General features: G+C 52.7%; 5 protein-coding genes across 5 annotated transcripts; 2 read left to right on the forward strand and 3 right to left on the reverse strand.

Annotated features, from left to right (window-relative positions):
• Positions 1-735: 735 nt before the first annotated feature.
• Positions 736-5,277, reverse strand: CCOS01_09525 (ABC-2 type transporter; the record flags this gene model as incomplete). Its single annotated transcript, XM_060457683.1, has 2 exons — positions 736-765; positions 829-5,277. 2 exons carry the CDS (start codon positions 5,275-5,277, stop codon positions 736-738), a joined length of 4,479 nt encoding a protein of 1,492 aa, XP_060312383.1.
• Positions 5,278-6,404: 1,127 nt separating this feature from the next.
• On the reverse strand, positions 6,405-6,905 carry CCOS01_09526 (uncharacterized protein; the record flags this gene model as incomplete). Its single annotated transcript, XM_060457684.1, has 1 exon — positions 6,405-6,905. The coding sequence occupies one exon, from the start codon at positions 6,903-6,905 to the stop codon at positions 6,405-6,407; it is 501 nt and encodes a 166-aa protein (XP_060312384.1).
• Positions 6,906-9,175: 2,270 nt separating this feature from the next.
• CCOS01_09527 (uncharacterized protein) lies at positions 9,176-9,403 on the forward strand (the record flags this gene model as incomplete). Its single annotated transcript, XM_060457685.1, has 1 exon — positions 9,176-9,403. One exon carries the CDS (start codon positions 9,176-9,178, stop codon positions 9,401-9,403), a length of 228 nt encoding a protein of 75 aa, XP_060312385.1.
• Positions 9,404-12,884: 3,481 nt separating this feature from the next.
• On the reverse strand, positions 12,885-14,807 carry CCOS01_09528 (ent-kaurene oxidase; the record flags this gene model as incomplete). Its single annotated transcript, XM_060457686.1, has 5 exons — positions 12,885-13,339; positions 13,414-14,022; positions 14,098-14,166; positions 14,233-14,335; positions 14,433-14,807. 5 exons carry the CDS (start codon positions 14,805-14,807, stop codon positions 12,885-12,887), a joined length of 1,611 nt encoding a protein of 536 aa, XP_060312386.1.
• A 2,045-nt stretch (positions 14,808-16,852) lies between these two features.
• On the forward strand, positions 16,853-18,618 carry CCOS01_09529 (uncharacterized protein; the record flags this gene model as incomplete). The annotated part of the gene is made up of 6 exons (XM_060457687.1): positions 16,853-16,889; positions 16,948-17,095; positions 17,178-17,469; positions 17,536-17,661; positions 17,745-17,894; positions 17,995-18,618. The coding sequence occupies 6 exons, from the start codon at positions 16,853-16,855 to the stop codon at positions 18,616-18,618; spliced, it is 1,377 nt and encodes a 458-aa protein (XP_060312387.1).
• Positions 18,619-19,551: the final 933 nt, after the last annotated feature.

Here is a 19,551-nt window from a genome sequence, read left to right on the forward strand (position 1 = left end):
TCAAGGTACATGGGTGTGTGGGCTATCAGAGTCTCGGGTTGGGGTAACGGAATAGCTTCTCGAACCATGAGCGGTTCGGTCAGGAGATTACCTCAGTATACTGTCGAGCTAAGAGGAATTCCGGCGGAGGTTGTAGATGTTTTCGTCTCCTTCCTCTTTACCCATCAACCCTGGAGGATCGAAATGGTTTTTGGGGTATATTGGCGATTTCCTCATAATCGCAATGAGTGGCTTCATAAAAAACCAGCAGTCTTCACACTTCAAATCTCAGAAAAAAGTCTTCTTCAATCTTAAACCTTCAACCTTCAACGCATCAATTCTCACAAAGGCTCTCATTTTCAATTCATACATACAGTCTCTTGGCCGTGTCTATTAAATTACGTAAAAAGCTCTATGCTAGGGTGTGATGTGCGTGTGTACATCTCGCAGCTCTTGACAAAAAACCATGCTATCTCATGGCTCGATATGTGATGTGTGTACTGTGCGCAATGAAGGCTTCCTCTATCTTCTCATATGAATTCGCAAAACCCTCCCGAAAATTTTGGTGTCGATATTCCCAAAACCAAAAGACTCCATTTTGGACAAAACATAGTTCTTGGCCTGTTGAAAAGACGCGGCCGAGTTGGGAACCTATCGGGTGATGACGATGCTGATGCTGTTAAATCAACTGACAGTAGGAAAGTGGAAAAGCAGGATGCGAATCGCGTTGCGAAGCGGGCTTGGGGGTGGGTATGATTATCTGCGGTTGAAGTTGAGGAACTTGCTCTGTTGAATACGTTAGTAACTGCTTGAATCATCCATTAGGGGACTGAAGTGGGGGATGCTTACCGCCATGAAAAGGATAATCAAGTTGCTGCCAACAAAGGCCAAAAAGATACCGAGGTCCCTCCAGCGGTTATCAAAGTTGAGCCCCAGAGGCGTGTAGAACTCGTCGCCGACCTTGTACGCGCAGTACTCGCAGCTCGACGTATCGTTGTTGGCCAGGTATCCCGGGCCACCATTGTCGAAGAAGGGCTGCATGTACTCGCCGCACGTCTGACCCGGCGGCGCGGTGAAGGGGTTGAACTCGACCGAGGAGCAGGCAACCTTGAGGTCGTGTAGCGCGGTGACGACCATACCGCCAATGAGACGCGTAAAGGGGTCGAGCTGGTAGAGCCAGGCGCGCCAGAAGCCAGGCATCTGCGGGGCGGGGATGGTGACACCGCAGAAGAGGGCAAAGGTGATCATGATGAAGGGATCGAACTGCGAGGAGATGAAGGGGCTGGGCGTCAGTGACGCCAAGGCCTGGCCGAGGGAGACGGAGAAGAGCTCGGTAATGAGGATCATGAAGAACTGGTAGCCCGCGCGGGAGGAGTCGAACTGGAATCCTGGCATGTAGTAGAGCGGAAGGAAGAAGCCGACGGAGCACATGATGGAGTAGGGAAGCTCGGCAATGGTGATTGCGGCGGCGAATGTGAGGGGGTTGTACATCTTTGAGGAGCTCTCGCGGAAGAAGAGGGCGCGCTTGATGTGGAACATGACCTCGACCTGGCTGATGATGAGGGCCGGCAGAACAGTGACCTGGAACATGACGAAGACCTTGTACTGGAGCGAGCTGCGGCTGCCGTCGAGTTGAAGGTAGGTGAGACCGGTGATGAGGGCGACGACGACGTGGTTGAAGAGGCGGGTGAAGAGGTAGTTGGGGCTGCGCCAGAAGCTGATGTTCATGCGGTTCACGACGACCTTGAGCTGGTGCAACTGCGGGCTGGCGTACTCCTTCTCCAGGTCGTGGTTGACGGTCCGGCCGGCGGCCATGCGCTGCTCCTTGAGCTGGCCGATAGTGTCCTTGACGTTGGCGAGCTCGGCGCTGTCGTCCCAGATGTCGGCCCAGTCCTTGTTTCCGACACGGGGCGCGGATCCGGCTCCGATGGCCTCGAGCATGTACTCAGCGACGTTGTCGGTGGGCTTGGCGATGGCGCCGTGGCGCTTGAGGTAGTCTCGCAGAACGACAGCGTCCTGGCCGATATCACCAAAGTACACGGTGCGGCCACCTCTCTGGAGGAGCAGAAGACGGTCAAAGTTCTCGAACAGGGCGGCGTTGGGCTGATGAATGGTGCAGAGAATGGCCTGTCCGGCGGCGGCCAGCTTCTTGAGGAAACGGACAATGTTGAAGGCGCTCTGACTATCGAGACCGGAGGTGGGTTCGTCAAGGAAAAGAAGGAGCTCAGGCTTGGCGGCCAGTTCGACACCGATCGTAACACGCTTGCGCTGCTCGACGGTCAGACCGAACTCGGGGGAGCCAATGATGCAGTCGGCAATATGCTCCATTTCCAACAGGGCAATAATCTCCTCGACGTATTCGTAGCGCTCGGGAATGGGGGTCTCGTAAGGCTGGCGAAGAAGGGCGGAGAAGCGGAGGGCCTCGCGGACGGTCTGGGTCGGGTCGTGGAGATCGAGCTGCTCGGCGTACGAGGTACTGCGTTGGAACTGCTTTCCGGGCTTGATGCCGTCGACGAGGACGTCACCGTGGATGACACCAATGTTCTTACGAGACGCGAGTACATCGAGGAGAGTGGTCTTGCCGGCACCGGAAGCACCCATCAAAGCCGTGAGTTGGCCGGGCTTGACGTATCCGTAGACATTGTTGAGCAGGCGACGGGTTCCACCGGCGACAGGAACATCGTAGTTGAGGTCCTCCCAGGTCAAGACGGCTTCCGAGTTGATGCTTAAGTCAGAGCCTTCCTGCTTGTCGCCGCGGCGCTTGGCTGCCTTCTTCTCCATCAATGCCTCGTTGAGCTTCTTGCGCTCCGCGTTGGGCTTTTGGTAGACCTTGGCCGAGCTGCCATCGTTCCCAAAGTTGATGAGTTCACCGAGGGTGACGTTCATGAGGAGGAAGAAGACGATGAGAGCCAGGATGATACCCCAGTTGCGCCACAGATCGCCCTTGATGTAGTTGTATCCAGCAGCAATGTACGCTGAGCCATCGACGAGCGTGGTTCCTGCGGTGGAGCCAGCAAGCGTGCAAACCTGATGGTTGATGTCGCCATAGCCGGGGCCCGAGGGGATGAGTGACTCGCTTGAACAGGTGAGTTTCAGACGGCTGAACTCATTCTCCATCATGGCACTGAAAGCAAGACCAAGAGCGTTGACCCAGTAGATCCAGCGAATCCAAACCTTCTCAGACTGATACTGAATGAGGTAACCAGAGGTGGTGACGAAGAAGGTAATGATGACAACGGCGAACTTGATGGCGTAATCGAAATCGGGGCTGATGGAGCCGATGCATCGGAAGAAGAGCGTCATGGCGATGTTTCCAGAGAGAATCATAAGGTAGAAGGTGAAGAATGCCCCAGCTTCGCGGACAAGCCCAGACATGAAGTAGACGATGATGGAAAAGACCATGATTCGACTTGCTGCAAAGGCTTGATCGACAATGATTTGCGCGATCCACAATGCCGACGGACGGTGGAAAGCGTACGCCTTGTGCTTATTCACAATTGCACGTCCAGTCATGATACCCGCCAGCTCGGAGAAGGCTTCAAAGGCGTTGAAGAGGAGCGAGATGAACATGAGACCACCCTTGCTGAAGGCGCTGGCGGAAGTCGAACCGAGGCGGAAGAAGAGAGTACCGAGGACGATGGCGATGACGATGGAGCGGAACCAGGAGAGGAACAGAGACAAACGGTCCTGGAGCTTCAGGACGAACTGGCGCTTCATGAGCGCGTAGACTTGCAGGTGGAAACCGACAGCGTAGACGGAGCGCTTGGAAGAGCCGCGCTTGGCCTCCTTGACGGCGACCTGGAAGTCGGTGTGCTTCTCCGTCTCCTGGGCCAGTCTCGCCTTGTACTCCTCCATCTCGCTATCGATCTGCTTCTGGAACTTGGAAGTCTTGAAAGCCTCAGCGAGGGTCTCGGGGCTGTGGGGCGCGTTCTCGGCTGAACGGCCGGGGGCGTACTCGCGCTCAAAGTCGTCGGTGCATCCGGTAACGTAGTCGGGGGTGGTCTGTCTGGGGCGAGGGGCGAAACCGAGACCTTCGAAGTAGGCGCGGGCCTCGGTGGCGGGGCCGAGGTAGACTTGCTTTCCGGCGTCAATAACCATGACCTTGTCGAAGAGGTTGTAGATGTTCTCGGAGGCCTGGTACAGAGATACAAACGTGGTGGTCTGGTACAAGTTCGTCTGGACACGGAGGGACTTGACAAAATCGAGCGCCGTACTGGCATCTAGACCACGGGTGCTGTTATCCCATGAGAGAACGCAAGCGTTGGTGATCATCATTTCTGCGATCGACACACGCTTTCTCTCTCCTCCAGAGACACCGCGCACGAAAGCGTCACCGACGACAGTGTGGCGGGTGTGCTCGATGTTGAACATCTTCAGGAGGGTGGAGATGACCTGCTCCTTGAACTCGTTCTTGGACATGCCAGCGGGGCGCTTGGCGGGAACCTTGGTGTCGAGGGCGAAACCCAGCGTCTGCTCGACGGTGAGGGTGGAGTGGTGGATATCGTCCTCCTGGTTGTAGACGGCCTCACCTCGGTACTGCTTGAACTCGTCGGCTGTAAACTTCCCGTACAGCACATCGCCAGTAACACTGGTGTAGCCGGCGCGCCAGTTGGCAATGGTCTTGAGGAACGTGGTGCAGCCCGATCCAGGCTTGCCCAAGACCAAGACCATCTCACCCGGCTTGCAGACACCTTTGAAGTTGTCCAGCAGAGTAGCCTCAACACCCTTCTTGTTCAAGCCCAGGAGGTTCATGACGGGAGTCACGTAGTCGACAAAGCTGACAAAAGCATCGGGGAAAGTCTGGACGTAATTGGTGGTGCCTCCCATGCCCTTGACCGTGAGCCCGTCCCAGTAGGCGCCGATGTGCTTCGGTCTGATGCCGGCCTCGCGCTCGGCCTCGACGCCCCCGCGCAAGACGGCTTCCAAGTCAAATTGCTCACCATCCGACTCGGAGGAAGGTGTGGCCGAGTTGACGTTGGCGACAGCCTTCTCGACATCTTCAGACTTTCTACGGCTGTTGCGACTGTTCACTCTGCTCGCGCGTGAGTGACCAGACAGCTCGCGCTGGAGTTCCGCAAACTCGGCCTCGGCCTGGTGAACCGAGATACCGGCGTGGATCGCGGTGAAACCATCGGGGTTGTTGCGGCGAGCTTCCTCGCGTTGCTGTTCAGAATCGGCGGCGGTGGAGGTCGAGGATCGCGGGGCCGTACTTGAGTCGGCCGTATTGTTCTTCTCGTTGACGGCGGGGCTACCTCCTGCGACGGCCTGTTCCGTCTTTTCAAAGTCCTGGTCCGCCATTGGACCGACGGGCTGATGTGTGATGCGCGAAGTGTTGTTGTCCACTGCGGTGCAAAATCTTTTGTGTACGGCGCGTTGAATTGAATTAATGCTCAGTCTCACGAAACCTAATGGTGAGTGAGTGGTCGAGCTGGTATTAAGAGGTGGTGACGATGATCCCAGGCGACCGGAAAGTGGCGGTGGCTGGCCCGTGCCGGGGAGAGAAAAGGCGTTGGAAGTGGAGGTACGGGGTGATATGCCGTGGGGATGGATGGTGAGAAAGAGGGAGAATAGGCGAAAGAGTCAGGCGGCAATGTGCCGTGTTAAAGGGGATGAAATAGAGAGAGAGAGATCAAAGGACTGAAGGGTGGAAGCTAAGAGCCGGTGGGTTGAGACTGCGTGACAGAGAGAGAGCGTGTATGTGTCAGAGTTTCTGACTGTCGAGATGCGCTTCGGACCAAGAGGCGGTCATTCGGCGGAGGAAAGGAGGAATACACAAATCCCAGTGGCCGTCGACCCGAGAGCGAGTTGATGGATGAGAAATGGGAGTTGAGGAAAAATAAAAGAAGCTTCCGTCAACAACCTAAGAGAAAGAAAACCAGGGCCAGCAAGCAACTACCTCCTAAGGACTGGGTTACTGGGTATCCATCCGTATGGTCTGGGAGGGAAGAAAAAAAATAAAGAGGGTCTTGGGGCCGCCCAGGCAGTCTATCGGATCGACCTCGGGAGCCAAACAGAAAACATTACCAATCAACGATGCGTCAAGATGAGTGACAATTTGCGCCGGAGTCGGTTCCCGGATCTAGGACGTCTTAAGCCCGGCCGGTAGCTAACAACTTGCAGTAGGTACGGAGTAAGGTAATGCGAGGTCACAGGTGGAGGTACAGCACGATGTTGGGCATTCAGGAGGTATTGTTGCACGCAGGGCGAAGGCGAGGCACCCTGACTGGGGTGATAGATACTACCTTGTCTTCAGAGTGACGGGTACATACTTCCCGGCAGGCTGCTGTTAGTCTGTTAAGAGAGACAGAGAGCATTTCCTGGATGAGTACATGGGAATTGGTGGTGTTGTGGGCGTCATCTAGTGGGATATGTAGGTACCGTATACCGTATCCACGTATCTCCCGTACCCAGCTAAAAGGACCTTATTAGCGCCACGAGTGAGAGTCTGGAAGACTGGGACTCGTTGGAAAGTGCGTGCTTGGCTTGGCTCCAGGAAAAAGGCGTGCAGATGCGACTAACAGCGCTGCGTACAAGTAGGTACGGACGATGCAGCAGGGTGGAGGCGCGATGGGAGGACCCGCAGCTGTTAAATTGTCGGGGAGACCCAGACACACAGGCGTGCCAGGGTGCAAGACGGCCGTCATCCATGAGGTGGTGGGGGTACGGCTATGTGGATCATCCTGTTCCCTTGGCATAGTATTCCTTAGTCCTGACGGTCGACGGATAGTACATGATGAGCCATCTTGAGCCACCATGATACCTCCCAGGTCACAGACCAAACGTTGGGTTCCTTGGTTCCTTGAACCGTTGTAACTTGTGGCCCGTGGGAGGGCAGATCGGGGAGGAGTCAGAGACGGCAATAGCTTGCACCGGTCGCTACTATAGTAAGCTTTTTCCAACCGTCGCGGGGTTTTGCCTCGAGGCATCTTGGTCGTTGGTACATAGACAGATGTCCCCGATCTTGAACGAAGAAGAGGCGGTCAGCAGTGAGATGAGATGGGATGATGAGTGTCCGTGTGTAGAGGCACGCGTCATCGGGAAGAAGGACGCTTTCGAGGTGTATAGTGTCACAGTGTGTGTGTGCGTGTGTGTGTGACTTTTTTCGTCGGTATGTGTGTGCGCGAATGCGTAATGCAACTCTACGATCTATCTACCCGGCGAGGGACTCGAACACCCTCTTTGGTCAGACTAGTCGTGCTAGTATAAGGTGGGAGAGCTGGCTACCAACAACGGCAGAGCTGAACAACATAGACGTTAGCGGCAGCCAATTCGTTGAGGGGTTTTAGACACATTGACGTGGACTTGCAAACATTTCCATCTGAAAAGCAGATGCAAATTGAACATCATCTAGCACCTGCCCGTCATGGAGGTGTCCAAGCAGATCTCCATGGGCCCCGACGCATGTGTGCTGACCCTTGATGCAGTCAGAAAAAAGAAGAATGAGAGACTCCATACGGAGTAAGAAGAGGCAAAAAAAAAAAAAAAAAAAAAAGGGATCAAAGTGGATACCAGCAGTGTTGAAACGCAGGTATCCAGCGCGATGGTCGTCGATGATAGAGGTCAGACACGTCGCACAAGTTGGCGCTACAAAACTCCGAGAGCGAAATGCGCAGCTAAGCACGCGGCAGGCCAACAGACAGTGGAGAGAAACAAGGGGAAGCAAACAACAAGAAATGTTGCAGGTTGCGATGGCAATGCCGAACACAGAACACGCACAACAGCAGAAAACGGAGACACCACATCGAGGGAAGGCGGCCCCACTTGAGAGATAGCAGCAGCGCAGCCAGCAGCACCTGCCCGAGTTTGTGCTGCTGCACGTTGCGTTGTCTGCGGCCGGCGTAAAAAGGCGGCAATACCAGGACAAGGGATGGGGTCCTGCCCCGCTTTGCCTGCTCCCGGTGTTCTTTCCTTGGACTTTTTGGTCCTTCTTTCTTCTCTTTTTTTTTCACGTTCCTTCCACATTGAATTCTCACAGTCTGGTTGGTCACTGCCCACCTGGCCAAGGACAGCCACATTGGCCAGTCAAAACATCTGAAATCCGCGCTTGTCAGGAGTGTGGGGCCTGGCAATCGGTTTCGAGTCATCCGGCAAAATGTGGAGAAAGAAAAGGCAAGAAGGGCTACAGTGTCTTGTTTTGGATTAGTGCTGCTGAATCAGCTTCCTTCCTCCAAAGGCGAGCCAATGAGGTAGAGAGAGAAGAGGGAAAGAGCAGTCCAGGTTTGAAGGGTCTCTCTCTCTCCGAATATGCACCTCTCGTTTCGATCTCGAACTCCAACCACGGTTATCCCACCACATCGCCATCACTGCCAGCTACAACTAATATTATTTGCATTCAAGTATCGCACTCTACAATTGGCTTCCCATCCTCGCTCCATCTCATCAGACCTCCTCTATCCAAACGCATTCTGTCCGGTCATTTCACCGGGTTTTCCACCACGGACTTCCCGCCATGCTTCCGCCAGTCTTCCGCGACTTCTCCGCTAGCCTCCCGCCAGTCAAACAAGCATATTTGAACCATTATTATTCATCTCCATCTCGCATCAGGCCCGCACATCTAAAAGTCCTTTTGCGACAAAGGATCGAGGACCCGTATTATTCGTACGGATATCCCGCCCACCCACTGTCTTACAGCCTGGCAGGGACCTCATATGCTAAATTGCGTGCGGATCAATTACGACTAGTATCTGCTTCCATTGTGGATTGTCGCTGACCCCTTACATAAGCCTTTACAGTCGATTAGTCTTACCCTCCGACCGCAACCCAGCTGAGGTTTTTGGCACAGCAGCAATTCGAATTCTGGACACCAAAAAGTCGTCAATTCAATGTGGACCGGGCCCCGCGGCCTCCCTGCTCCCCTGGTCCCAGCAGCATTCCACCGCCGGCTTCGTCCGCCGCAACGGAGGTCTTCTTGGACGTTGAATCAGCTCCGGTTCTCCATCAACGTTGACGCTGATCATTGACGAGATTTCAATCTCACGGCCCTGTTTCCCCCTCCGACCTGTTTCCTCCAACGGGACTCCTATCACTCTCCTACGGACGTCTCCCACTCGTCTTATCCTCCGGCTGATCAAGCAACCGGTGCAACCCTGGACATTTCCGTTTCGCCAAGCCCGTCTTCAGAATGAGTCACTTCTAGACTGCAAATCATGGCAACTGAACCAAAAAGCAAAAACTCGAGGGCCTAGCAGACACACTAATGACAGGTCGAATTATCTTCTACAACGGATACAGGCCATTGAGGTGTCAGCAAGAATTGTTGCGAGTAATTCAAGCCCAGCAAGTCACTGTTCCACGACAAATGCACCCTCGCGCCTCACCCTGTCGGAGACTTTCCTTTGCTAAATTAGTGTCTCGCCGCCACGCCTTCCGCGCGCCCTCCCGCCGCAAGTCACACACCTGGTGGGCGTTCCCCCGTCCTACCTGACGGTGGCACGGTGCAGCTGCCGTTCGAGTCTCGGCGGCAATCGGCCGAAGCCTCGGACAAGGTATATGATGTTCCTCAATCTCGCAAACCAGAAGAGACTCAAGAGAGATAGCAGCACTACGGATACAGAACATACCGCTACCCTGGCGACCTGGCCTGGCACCTGGCCCCCGACTTTCCAAGGCTGATGAGAAATGCACAGCTCAACCCCAGACACCTCACGTCGTGAAGACTAGCCAAGACCCGCTAATTACACATTGATAAAAAGTCCGTCCGTCTCCTGTCAGCTAGAGCCTGGTCGACGACCTTCGCGTGACGCCTCGCACGCATGCACATGGCCTACCGTACTCCGTACCTCGCTCGCCTTTAGCAATCATGCCCACATCAGCCTGATCGGCTCGGCCTCAAGTGCCGCGACACGAAACATGAACGCGAAAGCCAACTCAACCACCCAACACTCGGTGCAGCATGCAGCACGTACGCCTGGCTCTAAGCTTATGCAGCGCTGCTTCATCCTCACTTCATCCTCTTCCTCTTCTTTGCTACTCTCCCCCACACCCCCGAACGAACGATGTCAATTCGCTCGCCAGTGGCAGCATCCGATCGACAGCGTGGCGTTTCTACCCGACTTCAGACTGGCTCCCAGCGAGAGAAATGATCGCTTGAACTCGTCACAGACCGCCCTGTCCCCTGACGACTAACTGCACGCCGAAAGAGTCATCCACAGACTTGTTTGTGCCGGATGCTGACAGCCAAGAACCCAGATAGAGTTTCCTCCAATGGGCCTCTTTACTCTTGTCTTTCCACTACCTATTCTGCTCTCAAAGTGGCCGGCGCCTGCATTACACTACACTGATTTTCCAGAAACCTCGCAGACATGTCATCCCTCTCGTCGAGGCACAAATGGTAAGCTTGCGGCTGATTCTCGGATCTCAACCGCTGAACGAGACGGATATCCGTATGGGAGTTTTAGTCAACCGCTCAGTCGGAGCCGACTCGGTCATCCGAAAGAGGCAACATGCGGGGACGATCTACGTCGTCGACCCCTCCACCCAAAACGTTGTCGTAAATCGGCCAAAAAGTCTAATATCGTGATCTGGAAGCGACCATTTCCGTCTCGTCCAAACAGTCGATATGTTATGCTAAGGTTTCCTCCCATGGGCATACCATCTCTTTGGCTCCCACATTGACCACACAGACTTTACAGTCTAAGCGTGGATTGTCGACTGCTGGACGAGGCGTTCTTGTTGGTCTGATGTAGCTCAACGTCGGTTGACTCTCAAGTGTAAGTTAGTCAGCCATACACACACATTTTCCCCAAACATCGCAAGTGATTTGCTGAATCCGGTAATGGCTTCGCAGGGAGCATCTGGGTGGGCGAAACAATCATAAGCCTATTTCTATTGCGATGAGCGCACTCTCGGGCCGTTCGAGACACCGTTGGACCTCGGCGTCGTTGGAGCATCAATGTGAACGTGAGCGAGCAGGCAATGTATGATGATGAGCGGGCGATTCCTGTTAGTACGGTGTCTCTCTCAACGATGTAGTGTGTATCACTCTGGCTCAAGCGCTCCGGCGTTTGTTCTCTTCCCTCCCTTGAACAACTACCCTTCCCCCCGGCGTACCTTGCTCGTTGAGGCTTGTAAGTCCGTCTCGAGCATCCCGTAGACGTATAAACTGCCAGACTTGTCAACTATCGGGTACTTTGCATAGTATTAGACGATAGACAAACAGTTGCTAGCCAAAGCTTGTAGATTTCTCAGTTCAGTCTAAGAGACCTCTTGATGTGATAGATCAAGTCAGCCAGCGACCCTACCTGCAACGTGACAGATCTTGAGTTGATACCTTGCGAAATCAAATACAAAGGAGCAGCCCTCCATAGGATGTTCAGCTAAAGATGCTGAAGATTCTGGAGGGAGATACTGAGGAGGGATCTACTTGGCTAGTCGGATGCTACCTCTAGGTTCTCTCCTGACGGTGTTGCTATGCGCGCAAGTCTGGGAACATGAGCTTGCCTAGCTGACGGTACTGCCGCTGGCTACCCTTTGGTGGTATTCGGCTGCTTGGTCCTGTGTCTCTCCTTTGTTAGTCTGCAGTATTGTCCCATGTACAACGTCTTTCTCAGTAACAACGTATTAGCTCCAGAAGATCTAGCAAGTACATTGCGTCTCCCATTTTCGACGTGTACTCCGCATCATCCACTTTGCAGGATCATTCTCTTAGTGTCCTCGGAATTTTCTCCATCTAATCGCTACCTTGCCCCTTTCCCGTGTGAATAGGCGTAACATGAGTCCCGTCTCGCATGGAACACCTTGAACTGAGCAACTGTGTTTCCTGGCGTAACCTGTAGCTAGGTGCAAGTGTTGATCAAGAAAAAGTAAGTATATAATGCTATCGGCCAGCGGAGATGCTACGTGTTTCTCCCCACACAGTCTCTGCCATTGAAGCTAGACTCCTCGGGTCATGGAATTTAAATTCCTCTTGATGCAGACTTGCTAGGTGCATTTTCCCCTGGCCCTCTTACGACAACACTGTTAATTGAGACTGAGACACGTCGGATTCTTTCGCTAAAGCCCTCTTTGAGAGTATACAGACGCGAATACTGTAGAGAAGCGGGGAGGGCGAGACTACTGATTGTCTGCTGCTGGTGCATATGCTGCTGGTGCATATGCTGCTGGTGCATAAATCAAGTATCCATGCAACATGAAGTTCCTTCCATCGTCGCTTAACACAACTAGGAACGCAAGATCTTGCCTCTCCGATCGAACAGCCTCTTCAAGAGAGGCGCATTCTTGCTTTGCGGAGTGTTCACGCTCCACGAGGCCACTTTATAAAGGCCGCCAGCGGGGTGCAGAAGGGATCTACGGCGCCACCATGAGGCCCTCAATGGCGATTTCGATGACTTAGTTGCAGCTTTTTGGGGCCCTGCTAGTGTTCGGCACTTTCGTCTCGCCCTCGTCTTTGTCACGATATTATGCAAAATCTTGTCGCGACTCCATGGGGTGCGTTAAGGTCTCTTCGGATGGTTGAATCCTTGTACTTGTTCGTGATGGATGACGTTGGAGAGTGCTGGTAATCACGTTGGTGAATGGTCTCGAGGCTATTTATGTTGCTATCGCTGGTTTTGGTGCTGTTGTCGTCCACTCCTCCGCAGTTCATGAGCAACGGCTTGGCTTTGCAAGTGAGTAGTTCTCCTGTCATGATTCACGTTGTAGGTTCCAGCCATGAAATGTTGCTTCTTCCTGTAAACTTCATGAGTTTGTCATTATTCTGAGTCTTCTTGATACGAGGCTATGAAAAGGGGATGGGATTTCTAGTCCCTCTGGAGAGCACGCTGTCAAGACTCCTACTTTTCGAGCCAAGTCCAAGCCCTTTTGCATGTTTTATTTATTTCAGTAAACGAGAGCAAATTGCTTAGAAGCAACGATCAACTGCTTCAATGAAGATGTTCTCCACAACAAGACCACCAGACTCATGAATCTCAAGCTTCCAGGTCCCCAAACCCAAGATTATCAATGTCAAACTCTTCCACCCTCCTCTTAACCATCACCACAGCTTTCGGATTCACATTCATGGACGCGCCCGTAATCACAGGCTCCGAAGGCGACCCCGGCGCCAGCTTCCAGTCGTACTTCAACAGCAAGTGACAAAGCGCAACTTTCACCTCGTTGGAGGCGAAGAACCGGCCAGGGCACGCGTGCAAGCCGTGGCCGAAGCCCAGGTGCTCCGGGCTCGTCGTCACGAGCTGCGCCTTGTTGGCGCCGCCGGGCTGCTCGCGCATGCGGCGGAAGCGGTGGATGTCGTAGGTCTCGGGGTGTTCGTAGACGGTCGGGTCGATGGAGCTGTAGGTGTCGACGGAGACGGTGTCGCCGCGGCGGATGGTGATGTTGGAGTCTGGGAGGGTCACGTCTTTGGTGGCGAGGCGGCGCATGAGGACTGTAGTCGAAGAAGTGATTAAGTAATTGGAGGCTTTGGGTTGTTGTATGTAATGGAGAGGGCGGTGGACTTACGCATGGAGACGGGCTTCATTCTTTGCGTCTCCTTGATGGCGCTGTCTAGGAGCTTCATGTTATACAGCGCGCTCTTCTTCCATCCCTCGGCTTTCAGGACCTCTACGATCTCGGCTCTCAGGGGGTCGATCAGCTCCGGCTCCCTGGCTAAGTAGATGAGCGTCTGGGCAAGGAGGTCCGTCGTAGTGTGAATAGCCACAAAGGAGAGCGTGAGCTGGAAAGTGGCAGCATCGTACGCCCCTCCCTGTGCCTCAGCCTCAGCCCACTCAATAGCATCGTTAAACACCGACATCTCAGCAGCCTGGCTTCCGGCAGCGGCTGCCCGTTTCTCCGCGCGCCGCTTTTCAATGACTGGTGCGATGAGCTTCTGGGCCTCGGCGAGGGACTCACGCGTGCGTCTGCAGTCTGCGGAGAACCAGTGGAGCAGGGGGCGCAGACGGAAGGGCACGGCGCGGAGCTTGACGGCTGCGGTGAAGGAGAGGACAGTGTAGTCCTTTGTGATGCGGAGCCAGTCTTCGTTACGGCAGAGTTCTGGGCCGAGGAAGACGCGGGAGGAGAGGCGGGCTACGAGGTCGAGGACCGTGTCTTTTAGGGGCAGTTGGTGCCATTCTGAAGCGGCGATTGTTAGTTTTGGTTCCAAAGAAAGGCATGCCGAGGAATCTAGGAGATGGCCATGATATCTACCTTGAGATTCGCCGAAGATGAGGTTTGCTGCGAACGCGGTTTCGAGAGAGAGCGGTTCGGTGATGGTATCTGCCAGATGAATTTTCGTCAGCTATCGACTTGTATTTTCCAGAGTCAGAACCTCGTGGAGTTTACTGAGCGACTTGGTAAGTTGCTTGCGAGCAACTACTTGCAGGATCTTCTTATCGTCGTCAACAAATCCGAACGGCTGAAATCCCGGGATTTTGCCATGGAGGTCCTACAAATTGAGCAAAAATGTCAGTATAACAAGAGCTCCCCAAATAAAACGTCTTAAAGAACCACCCTGGGTAGTCTTCACGGCCCTGTGAACTCACCCGCATGATCACAGCCCCGAAGCTTAGTCCCTCCTCATTCCGGATGACATTGGCGAAACGAGTGGGCAGAACAATAATCTCCCCACTCTCTGCAAGGACCTTGTAGGGTTTGTCGCGCAACGTGGCTCTCCCTCTCGCAATCAGTTCCTTTCCTGTTTTGAAGAATTCAATCTGTGCTAGGAAGGTCGGTCTAAACCACTTTGGCGGTGGCTGCAGGAGGGGTAAATCGTCGTGTTTGGAAACTTTGAGGAAGATGGAAAAGACGACGACCAAGAAGGCAGTGGCGATGTAGCCGTACGGCTGGATTGTTGGGCTTGGACTGTTCTCTTTGCCTAGCCATGAGAAAGCGGACGCGATTGGTGAAGATGAAGCCATTGTGACTCGTTTTGGAGATCAGTTTGCTGTTGTGATGGTCGACAGGGCGTGGTAAGATATAAGTAGAGCTGCTTCGTCAAGAGTCGTCCATTTCAACCTTCATGGAATGGCCTCCTTATGTGAAGAACATTTAGTTGTTCAGCATGCCTCTCAGGAGCATCGTCATGGAGCCAATAACTGATCAACTTAGGATGACGGAAATTATCTCGACTCTGAATTCCATACCAGGTCTTGAAATGGGTCTCAACGGACAGCTCCTAGCGAGCTTCAACCCTAGGCATGGCTCTCCCCCATCTCACATGAGGCAGAGGACTACAAATCAAAACGTTCTCATTCGCTACAACGTTGATGGTAAACCACATATCGGGAATCGCTTGCAAAGCCGAAAGGCGAGATACTGCGTCCGCACGATAGACTGTCGTCAGTCATGACATCGGGACGGAATTCAGACGAACTGATGTCAACCGATCCGATGAACATGCGGGCAATCACCTTTGTCAAGTGCGCCTTGCGTTCCCATTTTTGTTCTTTCTTTCTTTCTTACCGCTTTTCCGCCATAGTATATGGGTAGCATATGTCCATTCGTTAGAATGCAGCCGATGTTTCACCACTTTGCTAAGCGGTGGGAGCCGAAACTTTTGACCAGTCAGCATCGAGGCTCACGATGTTCAGGCACTGTAACTTGCATTGACAAACACTGACTCAAGCTCCGTACGGCTCCGGAGTCTTTAAAGTCTCTCAATCCCGCCTCATGCTTTGCTTGAAACTACAGACTATCCACCAAGATAATTTATGGGGCTGTGTCATGATCGTGGGGTAGGATGAACATAAAGATCAGCGACTGGAAGCGCAGGCTACGGTAGGCAGAACCAATGATAGCTCGCACTTTACGCGGGTAATGATATTATAATCTTCAATCAGGGCCTGTAGTTAGAGACCGAAGTCCGTGTCTCAGCTACGGGTACGGTAACTGTGTTCACATAGTGCAAGATTGGGGCAAATGCCTATTTAGGGGAAGCCGGCACTCGAAGCCGCCAAGGCCTAGCAAGGCAGATCTGTCAACCCCCAAAGTCTGGAGCAGGCGAGTCTGTAACTGACGAACTGCCTAGCTCGTATCTCGTGTTCGTACCTCGGGTTCCGTCGCGTTTACAACCGTATGGGGCAAAAGCGGACGAATCAGGTACTCTATAATCAAGGGCGAAAGGACGTCGACCAAACGGATTACTCCATGCCGAGACTGGGTTATGCCGTTAGATATACGAACGGGTCTTCCCGAATCTCCCGTTGACGTGTGAAGTGTGGCTATGACGGCTCAGCCTAGTGGGGGTTTGACCCTTGTCACTGCGTTCGCGCCTGGGCTTTGTAACGAAACCTTAATATTCCAAGAGATTTCAAGCCAACGTCTGCGCGTAAAGTTACAATTACACGAGTAAGTCAGCGGAAAGTACGGCTGGGCAAAGACTGTAAAATGGGGGAGAGAGCTATTCAATCTACCTAGTTCAGGATATTCGAAAGTCTATTGGTCACTATGATCTTAGGCTCGCAGATCCGTCAGGTTTTGTCTCGTTAGGATAGGTGAGGTAATAATTGGCTACGATGCTGAGAGAACGCAGAAAGCTTGGGCGAGATTGGTCCTTTCATGTAGTTACCTAAGCTTTTACTCACTTGATAAGAAAGCCTGGGCTCCAGAGGCGCAGGATGTATATTCTCATTGCTAATTCCGTGTAGCCTTTCATAATTGTTTTCTTTCAGTATCTGCTCTTGATATGGTACTGGTCTCTCGCTCTTTCAAGTCTGGTTTTATCTCAGATAATCTGTCTTATTATACTTTCTCATTGACAGTCATCACAAAGAGAAGGCAACCAGAAACGATAAAAAGACAGCCATAAGAGAAGAATCGGGAGGATAGAGAGCACGGAAGAGCGCGAAAATCTACGAAACCGAAGGTGACTCCCATTGTGATCTGAACGAAGACGCGAGCCGAGATCCTGGACCGTTTGACTCGAGAGTGACACTCTACGAAATTGGACCGTCCTGAAGATTCAATGGCGAAATGCAAAGAGCATCCTCTGGATGTTCCAAGTACGTTAAGATATATGACAATATCGGTCGAAGGCACGTCTGACAAATCTACTACAAGTTATCGAACAGAAGCTCAGTGGCGGTATCCGAGTCCACGGCCTGTTGATATCTCTATCAGCAGGAGCAACCATAGTCGCCTGTTGTGCTACGGCATACCTCATCTTCAGACACGCGAGCAACTACACGAAACCCAAAGAACAGAAGCAGTGAGTTCCGCATATCTCGTTTCCTAGCACTCTCCCATCATAGATCGTTCATGGGTTCTGACAAAAAGACATTCTTGCACAGAATAATCCGGATCCTGTTGATGGTCCCAGTCTACTCCATCGCATGCAGTCTGAGTATCGTCTTCTACAAGAAGCAGGTGTACATTGGAAGCGTTTACGAGTTCTACGAGTCTTTAGTCATCGCGTCCTTCTTCCTGTTACTCTGCCAGCTGCTGCATCCCGATCTGAATACATTACGCCGGGTCTTCAACTTGGTGGAGCCGAAGAAGTGGCTCAATCCCACGCGGTTCTTTGTCAAGCATGTCGGAAGAAACAAAAGAGGACAAACTGAGGACGGCCTGAAATGGTTCAACGTGAGTGAATGCAGCTCAAAAACATGGTGTCTCTTACATAGCCTGCGTCTGACTAATTTTTGCTAGATTATTTGGTTTGGAGTCTTCCAGTTCTGTACTGTTAAGTTCTTCGGTGCTCTCACAAAGTGCATCACGGAAGCCGCGGACGTGTATTGTAAGGAATCCAAGGATCCTAGCCATGCCAAGATCTGGGTAAGTGAGATCCCAATGAAGACAAGATTCTCGAGAGTCGAACATGGTAGAGAACGAAGACTAGAGACACTGACAACGAGTAGGTCATGGTCATTGAGATCTTGTCCCTCGTCACAGCCATGATGTGCCTGCTGCAATTCTACCACCAAACCTCGAAGGAGATGGCCCAGCATCGACCTCTGCTCAAATTCCTCGCCATCAAGCTAGTGGTGTTTCTGTTCTACGTTCAGACCGTGAGTGCAAACCTCCCCTCTTTAGAGAGGTGGCTCCCAACAGCCTCCTCTCCTGGCCGTCATATATCATGAACATGTGCTAACACAGAAGTTACATCAGGGCATCTTCGAGTTCCTCACAGGCGACGGCGGCCCCTTGAAACCAACAGCATACATCTCGCGCCCGTCATGGGCAGTCGGTATTCCCAACACACTCCTATGCTTCGAGATGGCAGCCGTATCAATCCTCCACCTCTATGCCTACCCCTACTCCATTTACAAAGACCCAGCGGCACCGAAAAACACCGGACATAATGCCAGCGACGAAGATGGGCAGGGCACAGATCAGAACTCTGCGACGCGAATCATCCCTGTAAGAAGCCGAGAAGTCTGGCCTCAGCAGCCTGAGACTGCGAATGGAGGGCCAGGAGCAGAAGAGCAGGATGCATGCGGCGTTTGGGATGGAGCTGACGGCTCTACTCGGCCTAACGCCAAGACCAGCGTCTCTGCGCGGGGCTTCCAATGGAGAGCGTTGAAGGATGCCCTCAACTTTGTGGATATTGTCCGGGCTATTGTGACAGCGTCGCGGTGGCTGGTTGTCGAGCGACGGAGGGCTGCTCGGGGTTCTGGAACTGGGGAGGTCCAGATGCAAAGTGAGAATGGGGCGCAGTATATGGAAAGGGTCAAAACGGATGATTTATCTGAGGCTCTGAATATGGTCAACAGTCATATGTCTCGCAGATGAACGACCAGGCATAATTGACATGCCTGACGAAAACCTAGCTGCTGATGACCCTCTTCATGGCGTGGAATGAGAAAATTGGTATTGTTCGTTGCATGTACTTCGTACTAGGGCTTTATGTCCGGAGTTATCATCTCTCAGTGTCTTGAGACTCGCTAGATCATAGACTTGTCGTTCGAGAGCTCTTCGAAATTCAACCCTAGCAACGCAGACAAGCTTCATCAAGAACAATGGTACGCATTTCAATCAAACCATTGGAGTCTGGACAATAACTTCTAAAGCCATATTTCTTCTACCCATCTCTCAAGTCTTACACGAGACTTCCATGCAGCCCTCGGAGAATACACCCACCTGCTCCACCGCGCGTAAGCCCTCACGCATCTCGTCTCCCACCTCACTTGAGAGTCCATAGACCCGTTTCCGAGCGGACCTGTCAACCAAGCTTCCACCCTCACCAAGGAGACACATGCAAGCTTCAATTCGCCCAGATCGTCTAGTTGGTTAGGATGATACGTTGTGGTTCTTCTATACAGCGATCCGTGTTGACGGCGGTTCGAATCCGCCTCTGGGCATTTACCCGGGACTGATCATCGCGATCAGTTCACTTTTTGTGTTTGGTCAGAATTTTGAGGCATGTAGTTCTGTGTTGATAGGTGGGGATGGATGTCCTGCATTGTTGTGAGGTACTTGATGTAGGCCGAGTATCGGAGGGGCGGTTGGCTGCTCGAAATAATGAGATAATGTAAATTGAAAAGGATTGAATAAGTCAAAATTAATGTACACAGTCGGTCAGCATGGCACTGGAACATGTTCACCCAAAGTCGTGAAAAAATGCCAGAATCCAAGCAACGTTGAGCCACCAGTCAACAACTCAATCAAGCGTGAGACGCATTTCATTGGCTCTATGCGTGAGTAGCAATATGGTGTTTGCATTCT

This window comes from Colletotrichum costaricense (assembly GCF_030867565.1).
Source record: "Colletotrichum costaricense strain IMI 309622 chromosome Unknown Scaffold_9.1, whole genome shotgun sequence".
In the NCBI taxonomy this organism is placed as follows: Eukaryota; Fungi; Ascomycota; class Sordariomycetes; order Glomerellales; family Glomerellaceae; genus Colletotrichum; species Colletotrichum costaricense.